The 21,866-nt window shown below is 40.0% G+C and overlaps 1 protein-coding gene across 5 annotated transcripts in view; it reads right to left on the reverse strand.

Annotated features, from left to right (window-relative positions):
• The window catches only part of GAREM1 (GRB2 associated regulator of MAPK1 subtype 1), a 211,630-nt gene that overhangs the window by 15,766 nt on the left and 173,998 nt on the right, over positions 1 to 21,866 (reverse strand). For all 5 annotated transcript variants that reach the window (XM_036822954.1, XM_036822953.1, XM_036822952.1 and 2 more), the window contains one exon: positions 12,200 to 13,372. In XM_036822954.1, coding sequence (XP_036678849.1) covers positions 12,200 to 13,372 — 1,173 coding nt within the window. The remainder of the gene's footprint in view (positions 1 to 12,199; positions 13,373 to 21,866) is intronic.

The following is a 21,866-nucleotide window of genomic DNA, read 5'->3' on the forward strand; positions in this document are numbered from 1 at the left end:
TTGCCTATGTTCTCTCCTAGGAGTTTTATGGTGTCATGTCTTTTTTTTTTTTTTAAACATCTTTATTGAAGTATAATTGCCTTACAATGGTGTGTTACCTTCTGCTTTATAACAAAGTGAATCAGTTATACATATACAGTATGTTCCCATTTCTCTTCCCTCTTGCATCTCCCTCCCTCCCACCCTCCCCATCCCACCCCTCTAGGTGGTCACAAAGCACTGAGCTGATCTCCCTGTGCTATGCGGCTGCTTCCCACTAGTTATCTATTTTACATTTGGTAGTGTATATATGTCCATGACACTCTCTTACCCTGTCACATCTCACCCCACCCCCTCCCCATATCCTCAAGTCCATTCTCTAGTAGGTCTGTGTCTTTATTCCCGTCTTGCCACTAGGTTCTTCATGGCCTTCTTTTTTTTTGTCCCTTAGATTCCGTATATATGTGTTAGCATACTGTATTTGTTTTTCTCTTTCTGACTTACTTCACTCTGTATGACAGACTCTAACTCCATCCACCTCATTACAAATACCTCCATTTCATTTCTTTTTATGGCTGAGTAATATTCCATTGTATATATGTGCCACATCTTCTTTATCCATTCATCTGTCGATGGACATTTAGGTTGCTTCCATGTCCTGGCTATTGTAAATAGAGCTGCAATGAACATTTTGGTACTTGACTCTTTTTGGCCTATGGTTTTCTCAGGGTATATGCCCAGTAGTGGGATTGCTGGGTCATATGGTAGTTCTATTTGTAGTTTTTTAAGGAACCTCCATACTGTTCTCCATAGTGGCTGTATCAATTTACATTCCCACCAACAGTGCAAGAGTGTTCCCTTTCCTCCACACCCTCTCCAGCATTTACTGTTTCTAGATTTTTTGATGATGGCCATTCTGACTGGTGTGAGATGATATCTCATTGTAGTTTTGATTTGCATTTCTCTAATGATTAATGATGTTGAGCATTCTTTCATGTGTCTGTAGGCCATCTGTATATCTTCTTTGGAGAAATGTCTATTTAGGTCTTCTGCCCATTTTTGGATTGGGTTGTTCGTTTTTTTGTTATTGAGCTGCATGAGCTGCTTGTAAATCTTGGAGATTAATCCTTTGTCAGTTGCTTCATTTGCAAATATTTTCTCCCATTCTGATGGTTGTCTTTTGGTCTTGTTTATGGTTTCCTTTGCTGTGCAAAAGCTTTTAAGTTTCATTAGGTCCCATTTGTTTATTTGTGTTCTTATTTCCATTTCTCTGGGAGCTGGGTCAAAAAGAATCTTGCTGTGATGTATGTCATAGAGTGTTCTGCCTATGTTTTCCTCTAAGAGTTTGATAGTGTCTGCCCTTACACTTAGGTCTTTAATCCATTTTGAGTTTATTTTTGTGCATGGTGTCAGGGAGTGTTCTAATTTCATACTTTTACATGTACCTGTCCAATTTTCCCAGCACCACTTATTGAAGAGGCTGTCTTTTCTCCACTGTATATGCTTGCCTCCTTTATCAAAGATAAGGTGACCATATGTGTGTGGGTTTATCTCTGGGCTTTCTATCCTGTTCCATTGATCTATATTTCTGTTTTTGTGCCAGTACCAAACTGTCTTGATTACTGAAGCTTTGTAATATAGTCTGAAGTCAGGGAGCCTGATTCCCCCAGCTCCATTTTTCGTTCTCAAGATTGCTTTGGCTATTCGGGGTCCTTTGTGTTTCCATACAAATTGTGAAATTTTTTGTTCTAGTTCTGTGAAAAATGCCAGTGGTAGTTTGATAGGGATTGCATTGAATCTGTAGATTGCTTTGGGTAGTAGAGTCATTTTCACAATGTTGATTCTTCCAATCCAGGAACATGGTATATCTCTCCATCTATTTGTATCATCTTTAATTTCTTTCATCAGTGTCTTATAATTTTCTGCATACAGGTCTTTTGTCTCCTTAGGTAGGTTTATTCCTAGATATTTTATTCTTTTTGTTGCAATGGTAAACGGGAGTGTTTTCTTAATTTCACTTTCAGATTTTTCGTCATTAGTGTATAGAAATGCAAGAGATTTCTGTGCATTAATTTTGTATCCTGCTACTTTACCAAATTCATTGATTAACTCTAGGAGTTTTCTGGTAGCATCTTTAGGATTCTCTAAATATAGTATCATGTCATCTGCAAATAGTGACAGCTTTACTTCTTCTTTTCCGATTTGGATTCCTTTTATTTCTTTGTCTTCTCTGATTGCTGTGGCTAACACTTCCAAAACTATGTTGAATGATAGTGGTGAGAGTGGGCAACCTTGTATTGTGTCATGTCTTATATTTAAGTCTTTAAGCTATTTTGAGTTTATTTTCGTGTATGGTGTGAGGGTGTGTTCTAACTTCGTTGATTTACATGCGGCTGTTCAACTTTCCCAACACCACGTGCTGAAGAGGCTTTTTTTCCCATGTTATATTCTTGCCTCCTTTGTCAAAGATTGACTGTAGGGGTGTGGGTTTAATTCTGGGCTCTCTATTCTGTTCCATTGATCCATATGTCTGTTTTTGTGCCAATACCACACTGTTTTGATTACTGTAGCTTTGTAGTATTGTCTGAAGTCTGGGAGGGTTATGCCTGCAACTTTTTTTCCCTCAGGATTTCTTTGGCGATTCCATATAAATTTTAAGATTATTTGTTCTAGTTCTGTGGAAAATGTCATGGGTAATTTGATAGGGATATCCATTACATGGGTAGATTGCTTTGGGAAGTATGTTCATTTTAACAATATTAATTTTTCCAATCCAAGAGCATGGGAATATCTTTCCATTTCTTTGAATCATCTTCAATTTCCTTTATTAATGTTTTATAGTTCTCAGCATACAAGTCTTTCACCTCCTTGGTCGGGTTTTTTTAAGATTGACTTTTTAAAACAATTAATTAATTAATTAAGTTTTTGGCTGCGTTGGGTCTTAGTTGTGGTATATGGGGTCTTTTTGTTGTGGCGCATGGGCTTAGTTGCCCCACAGCATGTCGGATCTTAGTTCTCTGACCAGGGATCGAACTGGCGTCCCTTGCATTGAAGACGGATTCTTCTACTGGACCACCAGGGAAGTCCTGGTCAGGTTTATTCCTATTTTTTTTTTTTTTTTTGATGTGAATAGAAGGGCTTTTTTTTTTTTTTTTTTTTACATTCCCTTTCTGATATTTCATTGTTAGTGTAAAGAAATGCAACAGATTTCTGTATGTTAATCTTATATCCTGCTAACTTGCTGAATTTGTGTATCAGTCTAGTAGTTTTTGTGTGGAGTCTTTAGGGTTTTCTATATATAGTATCATGCCATCTGCATATAATGACAATTTTACCTCTTCTCTTCCAATTTGGATAACTTTTATTTCTTTTTCTTGTCTGACTGCTGTGGCTAGGACTTCCAATACTATGTTGAATAGAAGTGGTGAGAGTAGGCATCCTTGTCTTGTTCCAGAATTTAGTGGGAAGGCTTTCAGGTTTTCACTGTTGAGTATTATACTGCCGGTGGGTTTGTGGTCAATAGCTTTTACTATGTTGAGATATGTTCCCTCTATACCCACTTTGGTAAGAGTTTTTATCATGAATGGATGCTTTTTCTGCATCTACTGAGTGATCATGTGGTTTTTGTCTTTTCTTTTGTTGATGTGGTTTATCACATTGATTATTTGCTATGTTGACCCATCCTTGTGACCCTGGGATGAATCCAACTTGGTTGTGGTGTAAGATTTTTTTTATGTGTTTTTGGATTTGGTTTGCAAATATTTTGTTGAGAATTTTTGCATCTATATTCATCAAAGATATTGGCCTGTAACTTTCTTTTTTGTTACTGTCTTGGTCTGACTTTGGTATCAGGGTGATGGTGGCTTCATGGAATGTCTTTGGACATACATTCCTTCCTTCCTCTTCAGTCTTCTGGAAGAGTTTGAGAAGGATCAGTATAAGTTCTTTTTTCTATGTTTGGTAGAATTCACCTGTGAAACCATCTGGTCCTGGACTTTTGTTTGTAGGGAGTTTTTAAAATTACGGACGCTATTTCACTTCTAGTGATCTGTCTGTTCAAATTATCTATTTCTTCTTGATTCAGTTTTGGTGGGCTGTATGTTTCTAGAAACTTGTCCATTTCTTCTAGGTTGTTGAATTTGTTGGCATATAATTGTTCATAGTATTCTCTTATTTTATTTTATTTATTTTATTTTGTATTTCTGCGGTATCAGTTATTTCTCCTTTTTCATTTCTTATTTTGTATATTTGGGTCCTCTTTCTTTTCTCCTTGGTGAGCCTAGCCAGAGGTTTGTCAATTTTGTTTACCCTTTAAAGAACCAGCTCTTGTTTTTTTTCTATTGTTTTTTAAATCTCTATTTTACTTATGTCCTCTCTGATCTTTATTACTTCCTTCCTTCTGCTCACTTTAGATTTTGTTTATTTTTCTTTTTCTAATTCTTTTAGGTGGTAGGTTAGGTTGTTTGAGATTTTTCCTGTTCTTTGTGGAAGGCATGTTGTATCACTATGAACTTCTCTCTAAGAACTGCTTTTGCTGCATCCCATAGATTTTGTATGGTTGTGTTTTTATTGTCATTTGTCTCAAAGTATTTTTTGATTTCCTCTTTCATTTTGTTGTTCACCCACTGGTTTTTTAGTACCATGTTGTTCAGTCTCCATGTAATCATTTTTTTTCTTATTTCTTTTCCTGTGGTTGATTTCTAGTTTCATGCCATTGTGGTCAGAAAAGAAGCTTGAAATAATTTCTATACTCTTAGATTTGTTGAGGCTTGTTTTGTGCCCTTGTATGCAGTCAATCCTAGAAAATGTTGTGTGCACTTGAAAAGAATGTGTATTCTGGTTTTTTTTTGGATGTAATGTCCTGAAAAATATCAATTAAGTCTAACTGTTCTATTGTATCCTTTAGGATCTCTGCCGCCTTACTGATTTCTGTCTAGAAGATGTGTCTATTGATGTGAGTGGGGTGTTAAAGTCTCCTACTATTATTGTATTCCCATCAATTTCTCCCTTTATGTCTATTGGTATTTGTTTTACATATTTGGATGCTCCTATATTGGGTGCATATATTTTGAGGATGTAATATCCTCTTCCTGTCTTGATTCCTTTATCACTATATAGTGTCCTTCTTTATCTTTATGGCCTTTGTTTTAAAGTCTGTTTTGTCTGACATGAGTAGTGCGACCCCCACTTTTCTGTCATTTCCATTTGCATGAGGTATCTTTTTCCATCCCCTTTCAATCTACGTGTGTCCTTTGCCTTAAAGTGGGTCTCTTTTTTTATGTGTTGCCTACAATAAGCAGCATATTATAGGCTCTTGTTTTTTAATCCAATCTGCCATTCCCCTGTCTTTTGATTGGAGCATTTAGTCTACTGACACTTAAAGTAATTATTGACAGGTATTTATTTATTGCCATTTTAAACCTTGTTTTCCAGTTGATTTTGTATTTCTTCTTTGTCCCTTTCTTTTTCTTTTTGTGGTTTATGATTTCCTGTTATATTATGCTTGTGTTCTCTTCTTTTTGGTTTTTGTAAGTCAATTTTATGTGTTGATTCGTGGTTACCTTGTTTTTCAAGTATTTTAACCCCTTCCTAGCTACTTGCTTTTAGACTGGTAGTCATATAGGCTCAAACACATTCTAAAAAAAACCAAAAAAGTCTACATTTTATTACTCTCCTCGCCCACATTTTATGATTTTGATGTCCTCTTTTACATCTTCATATTTATCCTTTTGCTGTTCATCGTGGTTGTCATCGCTTTCACAAAAATCTTTTTGATTTTTAAAAAAATCTGTCTACTGGCTTATTAAGTGATTTACTTTCCAATTGTGATTTTCTCTTTCCTATACCTTCTTGCTTCTCTTCTATTTAGAGAAGACCTTTCAATATTTCTTTTAGGATAGGTTTAGTATTGCTGTATTCTTTTAGTTTTTGCTTGTCTGAGAAATTCTTTATCTCTCCTTCTATTCTAAATGATAATCTTGCTGGGTAGCATATCCTAGGTTGCAGATTTTTCCCTTTCAGGACTTTGACTATATCTTGCCATTCCCTTCTGTCCTGCCAACGTTTCTATTGAGAAATTAGCTGATAGCCTTATGGGGGTTCCCTTGTAATTAACTCTTTGTTTTTCTGTTGCTGCCTTTAGAATCCTCTCTTTAACTTTTGCCATTTCTATTATAATATGGCTTGGTGTAGGTCTGTTTGGGTTCATCTTGTTTGGGACCCTCTGTGCTTCCTGTACCTGGATATCTGTTTCCTTCTTTAGGTTCGGGAAGTTTTCAGCCATAATTTCTTCAAACACATTTTTGAACCCCTTTTCTCTTTCTTCTCCTTCTGGGATCCCTATTATGTGTAGATTGGCATGCTTTATATTATCCCATAGGTTTCTTATTTTGCTTTCTTTTTTTTTTTTCCAATTTGGCTTTCTGTGTTCCGACTGGATGACTTCCATTATTCTATCTTCCAGAACACTTATTCGTTCTTCTGCATTATTCAATCTGCTATTCATTGCCTTTAGCTCAGTCAGTTTTCATCTCAGCAAATGAGTTTTCTAATTTTTCCTGGCTCCTCTTTTATAGTTTCTAGTTCCTTTTTACAGTAATCTGCATTCCTATGGATAGCCCTTCTTAATTCCTTCAGCATTTTCATTATCTCCTTTTTAACTTGGTGTCTATTAGACTGAAGATCAGGTCTGTTTGTTCTTTCAAGGGAATTCTCTTCATCTTTTAATTGGGAGTATTTCCTCTGCTTCTTCATTTTACTTATATTTCTCTTACTCTATGAATTTAGGAGAAACAATTATCTACTGTGGTCTTGGAGGGCTATTTTTATGTGGGAGCATCCTGTGTAGCCTGGGTTGGTTTAATATTTTTGGTGCAAGGGCTGTTTTTAGTATGCATGTCCTGCCGCCTCTTTCCTCAGTGTTTGCTGGCTGTAGAGTAGAATTAATTCTTATAGCTCAGTTCTTAAAAATCACTTCTCTCGGTTTTTAAACAGTACATTTCTATGACTTTTTCTTAATTTGGGTAGTCTTGTGAGGGTCCTCATTCTGTAGGGTGGACACATCCAGGTGTGACACCTGGTAGCACCATGACCTAGCCTTGCCATGCCTAATGGAATTAGCCAAGGCAACTTCTCAGCTTTAATATTTCTAGAGAGGTTTTCCTAGGAATTTCAGTTTCTTGACACATATTTGCAGCCTTAGAACCACATGTGGCTTTTTCATAGGTACTCTATAGTTCTACAAAACCCCCAAATCCCCCATGAAAGGATTACATATTATTGGGGCCCACAGGATGCTGAGCATTTCTGTAGCTCTTTTCTTGGTTTATCATGATTACAATTTTGGCTCCACAGGTAGGTAACTATAACACATAACACCTAGCTTATCAAGCAGACATTTTAAAAGTCAGATGAAAAGAATGTTTTGCTATTTTTCAAGCCTGTTAGGATGCACTTTTGGAATGCAGGGATGACTGTCCCCTGCCTGTGTGCCAGGGCTCTCTGCTGGTCTGTCTGTGGAGGTAGGTGTCCTAGTCCCCATCAGCTTCCATGACTCTCTGGAGAGGCCTTATACCTTAGGCAAGGAAGGACAGGGGAAATAACCTCCAAAAAATTATTTTCTGTCTAACCCTAAAAAAGAATGCATTCCATATTAAGTTACTGTTACTATTTATTGAATGCTTACCAAGTGCCAGGGAAAACTGCCAAGTACTTTGTACAATACAATAATGCAATGAAGACGCTGTTATTAATTCCCACAGGAACTGACTCAGAAAGTTAAATAGTTTGCCCAAGGTGTGAAGCTATGAAGCTACTAAGTGGCAGCGTGAGAATGCAAATCCACGTGTGGCTCTTAGACATGATGTTTTGTGCCTCTAATTATCCATCACATAGTGTGGCAGATCACTCCTCTCTGCTCCCGGTGAAATTCCACTGAGGAGGGAAATGAAGACTCTCAGGATGCTTGGTGTCCCCTTCCATTTTCTCATCAGCTGCTCAGTCTGCAGATTCAGACTTCTGTAGAGTGCAGTCTTTTCAGGCACCTACCGAACTAGGTGCAGTGTGGATCTGGATTAAATTCGCCCTTTATGTCTTATTTTTCTCAAACATCAATAAGACAGTGTGCTCCATTACAGGAACTTTATTTATGATGGACTTCAGTCTTATAACAATGAACGTATGCTACCAATCCATCTTACAATTCAGTCCCTAAACCCTGCTTCTCATATTGTCACTGTCAGGGGGCATCCTGTCAATCCCAAAGGTTAACGAATTCTTCATCCATACTGCAGTAAAACTTGCTTTAAACCAGTGGTTTCAACCTAGAGCTCCTTTTATGATTTTTCTTTCATGAATCTCAGGAATCGCTGCCACATTAACATCCAACCAAGAGTGAATGCACTTTTTTTTTTCTGTTACTAAAGACAGACAGAGGACATTAATTAATCCCTGGGTTCCGGGGTCCTCAGGTTTGATACTACTGCACACATAGCCATAGAAGAGTTGTGATCCAGTAGTTTTGATACTGATTCGTAATTTACTGCATTGACCAGAATAGTCTGAGAGTCAAACATTCTATTTATAGAATTTCATGCAATATCAAGCCTTCCTGTCACTGCTCTCCAAAATGGCATCTTCCAAAGAGGAAAAAAAAAAAAAAAACAAAACCAAAAGAAGACAGCTCTTGAAGACTGTCACTTGTAGAGTGTATCTGGGTAAATATTTTAGACATTATCAGCCAACAGCCAGAAAATTAAAATTATGGAATGAGGCCCACAATGTTACGAAATAGAGGATGTGTTTGGAACATATGAACCAATTAAGGATAACCCACTGAAGAGGAACTGTCAGGTCATTCTGATTCGAGGGTACTTTGCACAATTTTAAAAAATGAAAATGTCACCACTCAGTGAGCTGGGCAGCTCCCCAGCTTGGGCTCATCTCCAACAATTTCTCTTCTGTGCCTGGAACCAGGAGCTGTTTGTTTACTCTTCCCTGGGATGTTCCAGTTAGGGAGGGAATAGTCTCTTATTCTTGGGAAAGGTAAGTGACAGTGTTTTGTGTTTAAAGAAAAAAACCTTTGTATTTAACGATCTTTACAAAGGTACAGACTAGAGCATAATTCTAAGTAGCCGCATCAAGTACAAAGTATATTAACAGGGCTAAACTGATCACTCCTCCACTGAGGATTTTCTGTTTGGCCCCATAGCCTAGTTTTCCATTTTAGGATATGGGCAGGACAGTGGTCAAGCATTAACCAGATGATGCCGGAACTGCAGCACACTGCTGGAAACATAGCAAGAATTACTGTTGAAGGAGAAAGACTTTTATCTCATTTACAGAAACAAAGACTGTCAAAATCTGCTGGAGAAAGAGCACAGATATTTGCTGTAACTTAGGACCCTGAAGTAAGGAGTGAAGAATAGAGTAAGAAGAAAAGGCACAGGCTGACATACACTGCAGTGGAGCCACTGCCCCTCTAGATATTAACATGACTGGGCCACGGACTGTGGCAAAGCAGAGTTCATTTGCCAATTATCAGCTCTGCTTCCCTTTCTACAGCCCATCTTTTTCCCAGGACCCACCCCGCTGTCACTATCCAAAGAAGTTTTATTTAATTCTGTGGGAGCACTTGAATTTATGCCCCATTAAAGTTCCCTTTTGAAAGCTACAAGCTGAAGCCACATCTAACAATTATGACATTCTCCGGATCCCACGCACATCCTAAAACTGGAAAATTTGTTTCATGGTCACAGAACCAATAAAAAACATGACTTCATTTGAAATGCCTAATTCTTAAAAAAAGAAAATTAAGTAAATTCAGGTGTTTATAAAAAGTCTTTATGATTAGAGCATTCTATAAAAACCGAATATGCTCTGAGAAGGTTCTCTTATGTCATAAGAAATTAAGGCTTAGACTGGAGGCCCAAACCTTTTCTTCTGCTGTGAGATTTGCTTTTAGTTTCAAATTTAACTCTAACATTTTTCTTTTAGTACCAAGGTCAAGATAGGGCCTGTTAATATTTATGTTCTTACTCATCTTTCACTAGCCTCAGTGAAAACAATCACTGCCAGTTTCCTACCTCAAGACTTGGTTACGTAAATAACTGGGTGTGACCACCTTGGATGAGTCAATCAATCAATCAGTCAACAAACAGGAGTCCCCATTATGTGCCAGGTGGGACCAGAGTTCTATAGGAAAAGCTCATGTGGTCACATTCCTATTGAAGAGAAGGCTCCAAACTTCAAGCCACATCACATACACACGTAAGTTGAGACATCCCTAAAATTGCCTAAAGTACTTACTAGGAGTGTCCCCTTACCTTTTACCTGTTTTTTGGGGAACACCATCTGACATGAATGAATAAAAGAACCAAGGACTCTGACTCCACCAAGACTTCCCCCAAATATTCCACAACCCCTACTGGATACGGGGATCTCTGGGCTTGTGCCTTAAGATCCCTGGTAGATCTTGTAAGGAGCAGGGGAAAGTAGAGACCTGCAATTTCTGGGGAGTTTTTCTGTCCTGGAATAAACAGCTGGAGGCGGGTCTTCTCTCAGGAAAGCTTTGCAGCAATGAGGGCTCTGCATGCACAGCTATGCGTGACGCCCGGCACAAAGTGCTGCCTGGTGTCCAGAGCTGTCCGTGACCTGGTTCCAGCCTTGAAGACACCACTGCCCTTCATACTCCCTCTTCAGCCCTACTCCACTCGCCCAGCAAAACTCTGCGTTTTCCCTCATCTGCCCTTGCCTTTGCTCAAGCCATTCTGTCTGGAACGCCCTTCTTTCCCATCTCTCTGCTCTTTCCACTCATGTATACACTCTCGGCTCATTTGAAATGTCATCATCTCCATGAAGGCTTCTCTTGCCCAATTAGAAGTTCTTTTCTCCTCTGAACTCCCCCCACACATGACCTATGTATACCTCCCACATTTTAACTTGTATAGTAGTCCTCTCTTTTCATCCGTTACCTTCCCTACAAAAGGGGAAGTTACTAGAGTCCAGGGTCATGATTTCAGGGGTCACTGATGGTGATTTTTCTAGCATCTAGCCCATGGCTTTGATACGAGGCTCTACACAGCCCCGTGGTTCCAGAGAGGTGTCCTGAGACCACCTGGTGGGGCAGAGTGGACAGGGCCAAGGGGAGACCCCCTCCCTCCAGTCTGTCCTTTAGTCAGATGGGTTTTGATTGTAATTCTTCTATTTATTGTGATCTGTATAAGTTTTTCTTTTTTTTTTCTTTTAAAGGATTCTGCTAGAGATAGATAGAAAAAAAGGAAACCACTGCCATAGATACTGTCAAATAAATGAACAGAATTACACCCTATGTATGCCTCAAGCGCTTTCTCCCTTCAGATATAATGAAATCCAATGATCAAAAATGAGTCGTGAAGGTTCAGAGTGCCTGTCAATCAAAGAACATGGTCAAAACAGAGGGCTCTTTCTCCTGTCCTGTATGACCTTTTTACATTAAAATCTGATAGACGCCTCCTCAGCTCTGAGTTATGTTTGCGGTGGTAAGCAAAACCGGGCTGGCACCTGGCTCTGCGTGTGTATGTGTGGTGTGTAAGTGAGCATCCCCACGATGCTTTGATCTCAACGTAACTGCGAGGAGAGAGTTACAAACGATGCTGATGTCTCTTGATCTCTCCTTCCCCCAAATAAATCCACTCCTCCTTCAATCCGCATCGGTGGTAAGTGGCACTAATATCCACTCTGCTGCTCAGGCTACAAATCTAGGAGTTCCTCCTGATTTCTCTCTTTCCTTCACTACCCACATCCAATTTAATCAGTAAGTACTGTTGGTTCCACCTCTGAAACATGATCCGAAGCAGCTCATTTCTCCTTGCCATCCGCTGCTACCAGCTGCTGTGGTTCAGGGTGTCATCGTTTCATACCTGTTACCATATTCATACCTCTTACCTAGTCTCTGCCTTCTGCTGTCCCCTCGCTGTTATCCGTTCTGTAGGCAGCATGTTTAAACCTCTCCTCAGAAAAACTCTCCAAGAATTTCTCATCAAGTGTACAGTAAAACTCTAACCAACTCCCAAATGGTAAAAATAATCCAGCAAATATTTCTATTTCACTCCAAATTAAGCAAATTGCTCATTCTGATTATCTTCCATTGGGGAGTTTTCTTTAAGAAAGAAAATAAATTAGCAGATGACTGAGCAGAGAGACAGAAGGACTAGCACATCACCCAAAACCAGAAAGGACTTACGGCTTCAGATTTGGGAGGCACTGGAGGTGGAGGTAGGGCAATCTCTGAAGACTTCATTGCTGCTCCCAGAGTTCCGGGGACAGGAAGAGGAGAAGGTGCACATTTGGACCGGACAGAACCTCGAAACTGATCACATCTGCTCTTCTCACTCAGGGAGCGAGTGAGAGGCTGATGGCTGGGCTTGCCTTCTTCCAGCCACAGCTCTTCGTAAGGAAGTTCTGACTTCCCTGTGATGCCCACTGATTCGTCACTAGCTTCTGGGAAAAGGTAGTCGCTCCCACTATCGCCCGAGTCCTGATAGGGCAGGATGTCATGAGGAAAGGGGGCCCACTCTCCCCCGAGGTCCCTGCAGCCGTGGAGGTTCACCTCACTGTTGCCATGGAGATTGTTGCCATACACACAGACTGAGAGCCGGTGGAAGGACTGGGTGAGCTCATCGCGAGCGTAGCTAAGGGAATTGGGCACATGGTTGTGGCCAGTGCACCGGCCCTTCTTGGGGCTCTTACAGTCCTCGTTCCAGTCGGTCTTCACATCGCGGACCGCCCGTGAATACTCATCGATGTCAAACTGTTCTTGGCAGATACCCAGCCAGTGATGGACCAGGGTTTCAGGCCATACTTCCCCCTTCACCAGGTGTTCTGGGAGGCTAAACTTGGGGACAGTCAAGTGCAAAGGGAAGTGCATGGGGAGGATCTTGTTGTTCCGCAGCACACAGCAAACCACCACTGTCTTGGTCTGGATGTTCACGAACTTGTAGCGGTGCCCCTCACGGATGAAGTGGAGGTCGTACGGGTTCCTCGGTGGAGGGCTGGGCACGGTCACGTTCACAGGAAGTCTGGTTTTCTCCACGATGTTGCGGATGGTGTGCTCGCCCTCCTGCATCTGAAGTTCCAGGGGGCTTCGGGTGCTGAACCTGCCCTTGCACTGGAATGGGAGGCTGATGCTTTCGTTGGTCCGGTGATTCATGCAAATGAGGCACGGCATTTTGCCTTTTCCCAGCTTGCTGATGGAATTGAGCTTCCCAATCTTTTTGAAGATGGTGTTGAGTCGTGACTTCTCCTTGAAAGTCTTTGCATAAAGGATTTCTGCCTGGCCCATTAGAGTGAGTTCATCCCCTGTACAAAGGGTGATGTTGTAAACTTCGGTGTCTTCATTGCATTCACCTGAAGCAACCTACAATAGGATAAATCAAATTTTAGGGTAGTTGTCTTTAGTTTATTCACACAGAGAAGTAGCGAACATGCTATTAAGACACACATGCATACACAAAGGAAAATGCTGTTTTATTTTAATACTAAATTTAGACAATCCATTTCTCCTATAGTATTTATGTGGTTAACAATAACAAGATGATGTTAGTTTAGACTTTTAAAAGCATTTTTTTTTTTCTGAAGAAGAAGGTACCCTGTATTCATCTGTAACATTTTGGGAAATACAGAAGAAAAACACACACAAAAAATAACACCCATGAACCTGATGCAGAGACAGCCATGGTTAATGGTTTGATAAACATCCTTCTAGTTTCTTTTCCTATGTATTCTACCATATGGATAATTATCTTGGGACATTAATACTATCATTGTATCATTTTCAGTTATAAAAATGCTTTCATGAATATCACTGTAGAAAATTCTTTTTAAACTATTAAAATTCTACTAATTTTTTACCTTTAAAAATTTGCTAATTTTATTAAATTTTCTAAAATTGGGACAAAGGATTTTAAAAAATGTCTTCTTTCTCCCCATTCTTTTATTTATTATGCAAACTATTCATATTCATTGGAAGAAATATTAGAAAATACAGATATAAAAATGAACAATTTCTACACAACTTGACCACTAAAGATAACCTGTTAACAATTTTATATAAACGGAAAGAAAAGACAGAGATAAGACGGTGGAGTAGAAGATGTGAGCTCACTTCTTACAAAAACAGCAAGATCACAACTGATGAACAACCATCGACAAAACCACTGGAATCTACCAAAAAAGATATCGTACATCCAAAGACAAAGAAGAAGCCACAGTGAGATGGTAGGAGGGGAAACAACTGCAATAAAATCAAATCCCGTACCTGCTGGGTGGGCGACCCACAAACTGGAAAATTATACCACAGAAGTTCTCCCACAGGAGTGAAAGTTCTGAGCCCCACGTCAGGCTCCCCAGCCTGGGGGTCTGGCAACAGGAGGAGGAGCCCCCAAAGCATCTGGCTTTGAAGGCCAGCGGGGTTTGATCGCAGGAATTCCACAGGACTGGGGGAAACAGAGACTCCACTCTTGGAGAGTGCACACAAAGTCTCATGTGCACCAGGACCCAGGAAAAAAAGCAGTGACCTCATAAGAGCCTGGGCCAAATCTACCTGCTAGTACTGGAGGGTCTCCTGCAGAGATGGGGGCAGCTTTGGCTCACTGCGACGACAAAGACACTGGTGGCAGTAGTTCTGGGGAGTACTCATTGGTGTGAGCCCTACAGGAGGCGGCCATTTTCTCACCAAGACCTGGACCCACTCAGCAGCCTGTAGGCTCTAGTGCTGGGACACCTCAGGCCAAACAACCAACAGGGTGGAAACACAGCCCCATCCATCAAGAGACAGGCTGCTTAAAGTCTTCCTGAGCATACAGCTGCCCACTAAACATGCCCCTTGACACAGCCCTGCCCAACAGACAAACAAGACCCAGCTGCACCCACCAGTGGGGAGGAACCAGTCCCTCCCACCAGGAAGCCTGCACAAGACTCTTAGACAGCCTCATCCACCAGGGGGCAGACAGCAGAAGCAAGAAGAACTACAACCCTGCAGCCTGTTGTAAGGAAACCACAATCATAGAAAGTTAGACAAAATGAGATGGCAGAGGAATATGTCCCAGATGAAGGAACAAGATAAAACCCCAGAGAACAACTAAGTGAAGTGGAGATAGGCAATCTACCCAAAAAAGGATTTAGAGCAATGATAGTAAAGATGATCCAAGATCTCAGACAAAGACCTAGAAGAACTAAAGACCAAACAAACTGAGATGAACAATACAAAAACTGAAATGAAAAATACACTGGAAGGAATCATTAGCAGAATAACTGAGGCAGAAGAATGGATAAGTGAGCTGGAAGACAGAATGGTGGAAATCACTGCTGCAGACCAGAATAAAGAAAAAAAAAAGAAAAGAAATGAGGACAGCCAAAGAGACCTCTGAGACAACATTAAATGCACCAATATTCGCATTATAGAGGTCCCAGAAGGAGAAGAGAGAGAGAAAAAACCTGAGAAAATATTTGAAGAGATAATAGCTGAAAACTTCCCTAACATGGGAAAGGAAACAGTTAGCCAGGTAGAGGAAGTGCAGAGAGTCCCAGGCAGGATAAATCCAAGGAAGAACATGCCGAGACACACAGTAATCAAACTGACAAAAATTAAAGACAAAGAAAAAATACTAAAAGCAACAAGGGAAAAGCAACAAATAACATAGAAGGGAACTCCCATAAGGTTATCAGCAGATTTCGCAGCAGAAACTCTGCAGGCCAGAAGGGAAAGGCATGATATATTTAAAGTAATGAAAGGGAAGAACCTACAACCAAGAATACTCTACCCAGCAAGGCTCTCATTCAGATTTGACAGAGAAATCAAAAGCTTTACAGACAAGAAAAAGCTAAGAGAATTCAAATTCAGCACCACCAGACCAGCTTTGCAACAAATGCTAAAAGAACTTCTCTAGGCAGAAAAGGCCACAACTACAAATAAGAAAATTATGAATGGAAAAGCTCAACGGTAAAGGCAAACATAAAGTAAAGGTAGGAAATCATCCACACACAAATATGATATCAAAACCAGCAATCATGGGGGACTTCCCTGGTGGCGCAGTGGATAAGACTCCGTGCTCTCAATGCAGGGGGCCAGGTTCGATCCCTGGTCGGGGAACTAGAGCCCACATGCGTGCTGCAACTAAGAGTTTGCATGCCACAACTAAGGAGCCTGTGCGCTGCAGCTAAGAAGCCTGCAAGCCGCAACTAAGGGTCCTGTGAGCTGCAACTAAGGAGCCCACATGCTGCAACTAAGACCCGGAGCAACCAAATAAATAAATAAATAAATATTTAAAAAACCCCAGCAATCATGAGAAGAGGAGAGCATAATGCAGGATATTAGAAATGCATTTGAAATTAAAAGACCAGCAACTTAAAACAATCTTGTTTATATATAGACTGCTATATCAAAACCTCATAGTAACAGCAAACCAAAAATCTACAATAGATACACACACAAAAAAAGAATAAGGAATCCAAACACAATACTAAAGTTAGTCATCAAATCACAAGAGAACAAAAGAGGAAGGGAAGAAAAAACACCTATAAAAACAAATAAAAAACAATTAACAAAATGGCAATAAGAACATACATATTGATAATTACCTTAAATGTAAATGGATTAAATGCTCCAACCAAAAGACACAGACTGGCTAAATGGATACAAAAACAAGACCCATATATATGGTGTATACAAGAGACTCACTTCAGATCTAGGGACACACACAGACTGAAAGTGATGGGATGGAAAAAGGTATTCCACACAAATGGAAATCAAAAGAAAGCTGGAGTAGCAATACTCATATCAGACAAAACAGACTTTAAAATAAAGACTGTTACAAGAGACAAAGGAGGACACTACATAATGATCAAGGGAATCAATCCAAGAAGAAGATATAACAACTGTAAATATATATGCACCCAACATAGAAGCACCTCAATATATAAGGCAAATACTAACAGCCATAAAAGGAGTAATAGTAATACATAGTGGAGGACTTTAACACACCACTTTCATCAATGGACAGATCATCCAGACAGAAGATCAATAAGGAAACACAGGCCTTAAATGACACATTAGACTAGATGGACTTAATTGATATTTACAGAGCATTCCATCCAAAAGCAGCAGAATACAAATTCTTCTCAAGTGCACATGGAACATTCTCCAGGACTAATCATGTGCTGGGCCACAAAGTGAGCCTCAGTAAATTTAAGAAAATTGAAATCATATTAAGCATCTTTTACGACCACAACGCTATGAGATTAGAAATCAACTACAAGAAAAATACTGTAAAAACACAAACAGATGGAGGCTAAACAATATGCTACTAAACAACCAATGGATCACTGAAGAAGTTAAAGAGGAAATCAAAAAATACCTAAAGACAAATGAAAACAAAAGCGTGATGATCCAACACCTATGGGACTCAGCAAAAGCAGTTCTGAGAGGGAAGTTTACTGCAATATAATCTTACCTCAGGAAACAAGAAAAATCTCAAATAAACAATCTAACCTTACACCTAAAGCAACTAGAAAAAGAAGAACAAACAAAACCCAAAGTTAGTAGATGGAAAGAAATCATAAAGATCAGAGCAGAAGTAAGGATGAAGAAAAAGCAGAAAAGATCAATGAAACTAAAAGCTGGTTCTTTGAAAAGATAAACAAAACTGATAAACCTTTAGCCACACTCATCAAGAAAAAAGGGGAGAGGACTCAATAAAATTAGATATGACAAAGGAGAAGTCACAACTGACACCACAGAAATACAAAGGATCATGAGAGACTACCAGATATGCCAATAAAATGGACAACCTAGAAGAAATGGACAAATTCTTTGAAAGGTACAATCTCCCAAGACTGAACCAGGAAGAAATAGAAAATATGAACAGACCAATCACAAGTAGTCAAATTGAAACTGTGATTAAAGAACTCCCAACAAACAAAAGTCCAGGGCCAGATGACTTCACAGGTAAATTCTATCAAACATTCAGAGAAGAGTTAACACCTATCTTTCTGAAAGTACTGCAAAAATTGCAGAGGAAGGAACACTCCCAACTCATTCTCTGAGGCCACTATCACCCTGATACCAAAATCAGACAAAGATACCACAAAAAAAGAAAATTACAGACCAATATCACTGATGAACAGTCGCAAAAACACTCAGCAAAATACTAGCAAACCAAATCCAACGATACATTTTTTTTTTTTTGGAAGGCTTTCAGAACTAAAGTTTTTTTTTTTTAATACATCTTTATTGGAGTATAATTGCTTCACAATGCTATTTTAGTTTCTGTTGTACAACAAAGTGAATCAGCCATGTGCATACATATATCCCCATATGCCCTCCCTCTTGAGCCTCCCTCCCACCCTCCCTATCCCACCCCTCTAGGTCACTGCAAAGCACCAAGCTGATCTCCCTGTGCTATGCTGTTGCTTCCCACTAGCTATCTACTTTACATTTGGTAGTGTATATATGTCGATGCTACTCTCACTTCACCGCAGCTTCCCCCTCCCCCATGTCCTCAAGTCCATTTTCTATGTCTACATCTTTATTCCTGCCCTGCCCCTAGATTCATCAGTACCGTTTTTTTTTTTTTTTAGATTCCATATATATGTGTTAGCATATGGTATTTGTTTTTCTCTTTCTGACTTCCTTCACTCTCTATGACAGGCACTAGGTCCATCCACCTCACTACAAATAACCCAATTTCGTTTCGTTTTATGGCTGAGTAATATTGCATTGTATATATGTGCCACATCTTCTTTATCCATTCATCTGTCGATGGACATTTAGGTTGCTTCCATGTCCTGGCTATTGTAAATAGAGCTGCAATGAACATTGTGGTACATGTCTCTTTTTGAATTATGGTTTTCTCAGGGTATGTGCTGAGTAGTGGGATTGCTGGGTCATGTGGTAGTTCAATTTTTCAGTTTTTTAAGGAACCACTATACTGTTCTCCATAGTGGTTGTATCAATTTACATTCCCACCAACAGTGCAGGAGGGTTCCCTTTCACTACACCCTTTCCAGCATTTATTGTTTCATTTTTTGAAAATGGCCATTCTGTCAGGTGTGAGGTGACACCTCATTGTAGTTTTGATTTGCATTTCTCTAAAAATTAGTGATGTTGAGCATCTTTTCATGTGCCTCTTGGCCATCTGTATGTCTTCTTTGGTGAAATGTCTATTTAGGTCTATCACCCATTTTTTAATTGGGTTGTTTCCAACAATACTTTAAATGGATCACACACCATGATCAAGTGGGATTTATCCCAGGGATACAATAATTTTTCAATATCTGCAAATCAATCAGTGTGATACACCACGTCAACAAACTGAAGAATAAAAACCATGTGATCTAAAGACAAAGGAGAAGCCACAATGAGATGGTAGGAGGGGCGCAATCACAATAAAATCAAATCCCGTAACTGCTGGGTGGGTGACTCACAAACTGGAGAACACTTATACCACAGAAGTCCACCCACTGGAGTGAAGGTTCTGAGCCCCACGTCAGGCTTCCCAACCTGGGGGTCCGGCAACGGGAGGAGGAATTCCTAGAGAATCAGACTTTGAAGGCAAGCAGGATTTGACTGCAGGACTTTGACAGGACTGGGGGAAACAGAGACTCCACTCTTGGAGGGCACACACAAAGCAGTGTGCTCATCGGGACCCAGGGGAAGGAGCAGTGACCCTATGGGAGACTGAAACAGACCTACCTGCTAGTGTTGGAGGGTCTCCTGCAGAGGCGGGGGGCGGCTGTGTGTCACCATGAGGACAAGGACACTGGCAGCAGAAATTCTGGGAAGTACTCCTTGGTGTGAGCCTTCCCAGAGTCTGCCATTAGCCCCAACAAAATGCCCGGGTAGGCTGCAGTGTTGGGTCGCCTCAGGCCGAACAACCAATAGGGAGGGAACCCAGCCCCACCCATCAGCAGACAAGTGGATTAAAGTTTTACTGAGCTCTGCCCACCAAAGCAACAGCCAGCTCTACCCACCACCAGTCCCTCCCATCAGGAAACTTGCACAAGCCTCTTAGATAATAGCCTCACCCACCAGAGGGCAGAGAGCAGAAGCAAGAAGAACTACAATCCTGCAGCCTGTGGAACAAAAACCACATTCACAGGAAGATAGACAAGATGAAAAGGCAGAGGTCTATGTACCAGATGAAGGCACAAGATAAAACCCCAGAAAAACAACTTAATGAAGTGGAGATAGGCAACCTTCCAGAAAAAGAATTCAGAATAATGATAGTGAAGATGATCCAGGACCTCGGAAAAAGAATGGAGGCAAAGATCGAGAAGATGCAAGAAATGTTTAACAAAGATCTAGAAGAATTAAAGAACAAACAAACAGAGATGAACAACACAATAACCGAAATGAAAAATACACTAGAAGGAACCAATAGCAGAATAACTGAGGCAGAAGAACGGGTAAGTGACTTGGAAGACAGAATGGTGGAATTCACTGCTGCAGAACAGAATAAAGAAAAAAGAATGAAAAGAAATGAAGACAGCCTAAGACACCTCTGGGACAACATTAAACGCAACAACATTCGCATTATAGGGGTCCCAGAAGGAGAAGAGAGAGAGAAAGGACCCGAGAAAATATCTGAAGAGATTATAGTTGAAAACTTCCCTAAAATGGGAAAGGAAATAGCCACCCAAGTCCAGGAAGCGCAGAGAGTCCCATACAGGATAAACCCAAGGAGAAACATGCCGAGACACACAGTAATCAAACTGGCAAAAATTAAGGACAAAGAAAAATTATTGAAAGCAGCAAGGGAAAAACGACAAATAACATACATGGGCACTCCCACAAGGTTAACAGCTGATTTCTCAGCAGAAGCTCTACAAGCCAGAAGGGAGTGGCATGATATACTTAAAGTGATGAAAGGGAAGAAACTACAACCAAGATTACTCTACCCGGCAAGGATCTCATTCAGATTTGATGGAGAAATCAAAAGCTTTACAGACAAGCAAAAGCTAAGAGAATTCAGCACCACCAAATCAGCTCTACAACAAATGCTAAAGGAACTTCTCTAAGTGGGGAACACAAGAGAAGAAAAGGACCTACAAAAACAAACCCAAAACAATTAAGAAAATGGTAATAGGAACATACATATCAATAATTACCTTAAACGTGAAAGGATTAAATGCTCTAACCAAAAGACACAGGCTTGCTGAATGGATACAAAAACAAGACCCATACATATGCTGTCTACAAGACACCCACTTCAGACCTAGGGACACATACAGACTGAAAGTGAGGGGATGGAAAAAGATATTCCATGCAAATGGAAATCAAAAGAAAGCTGGAGTAGCAATACTCATATCAGATAAAATAGACTTTAAAATAAAGAATGTTACAAGAGACAAGGAAGGACACTACATAATGATCAAGGGATCAATCCAAGAAGAATATATAACAATTATCAATATATATGCACCCAACATAGGAGCACCTCAATACATAAGGCAACTGCTAACAGCTATAAAAGAGGAAATCGACAGTAACACAATAATAGTGGGGGACCTTAACACCTCACTTACACCAATGGACAGATCATCCAAACAGAAAATTAACAAGGAAACACAAGCTTTAAATCACACAATAGACCAGATAGATTTAATTGATATTTGTAGGACATTCCATCCAAGACCAGCAGATTACACTTTCTTCTCAAGTGTGCATGGAACATTCTCCAGGATAGATCACATCTTGGGTCACAAATCAAGCCTCAGTAAATTTAAGAAAATTGAAATCATATCAAGCATCTTTTCTCACCACAATGCTATGAGACTAGAAATCAATTACAGGGAAAAAAAATGTAAAAAACACAAACATGTGGAGGCTAAACAGTACATTACTAAATAACCAA

This window comes from Balaenoptera musculus, chromosome 14 (assembly GCF_009873245.2).
Source record: "Balaenoptera musculus isolate JJ_BM4_2016_0621 chromosome 14, mBalMus1.pri.v3, whole genome shotgun sequence".
Taxonomy (NCBI): domain Eukaryota; kingdom Metazoa; phylum Chordata; class Mammalia; order Artiodactyla; family Balaenopteridae; genus Balaenoptera; species Balaenoptera musculus.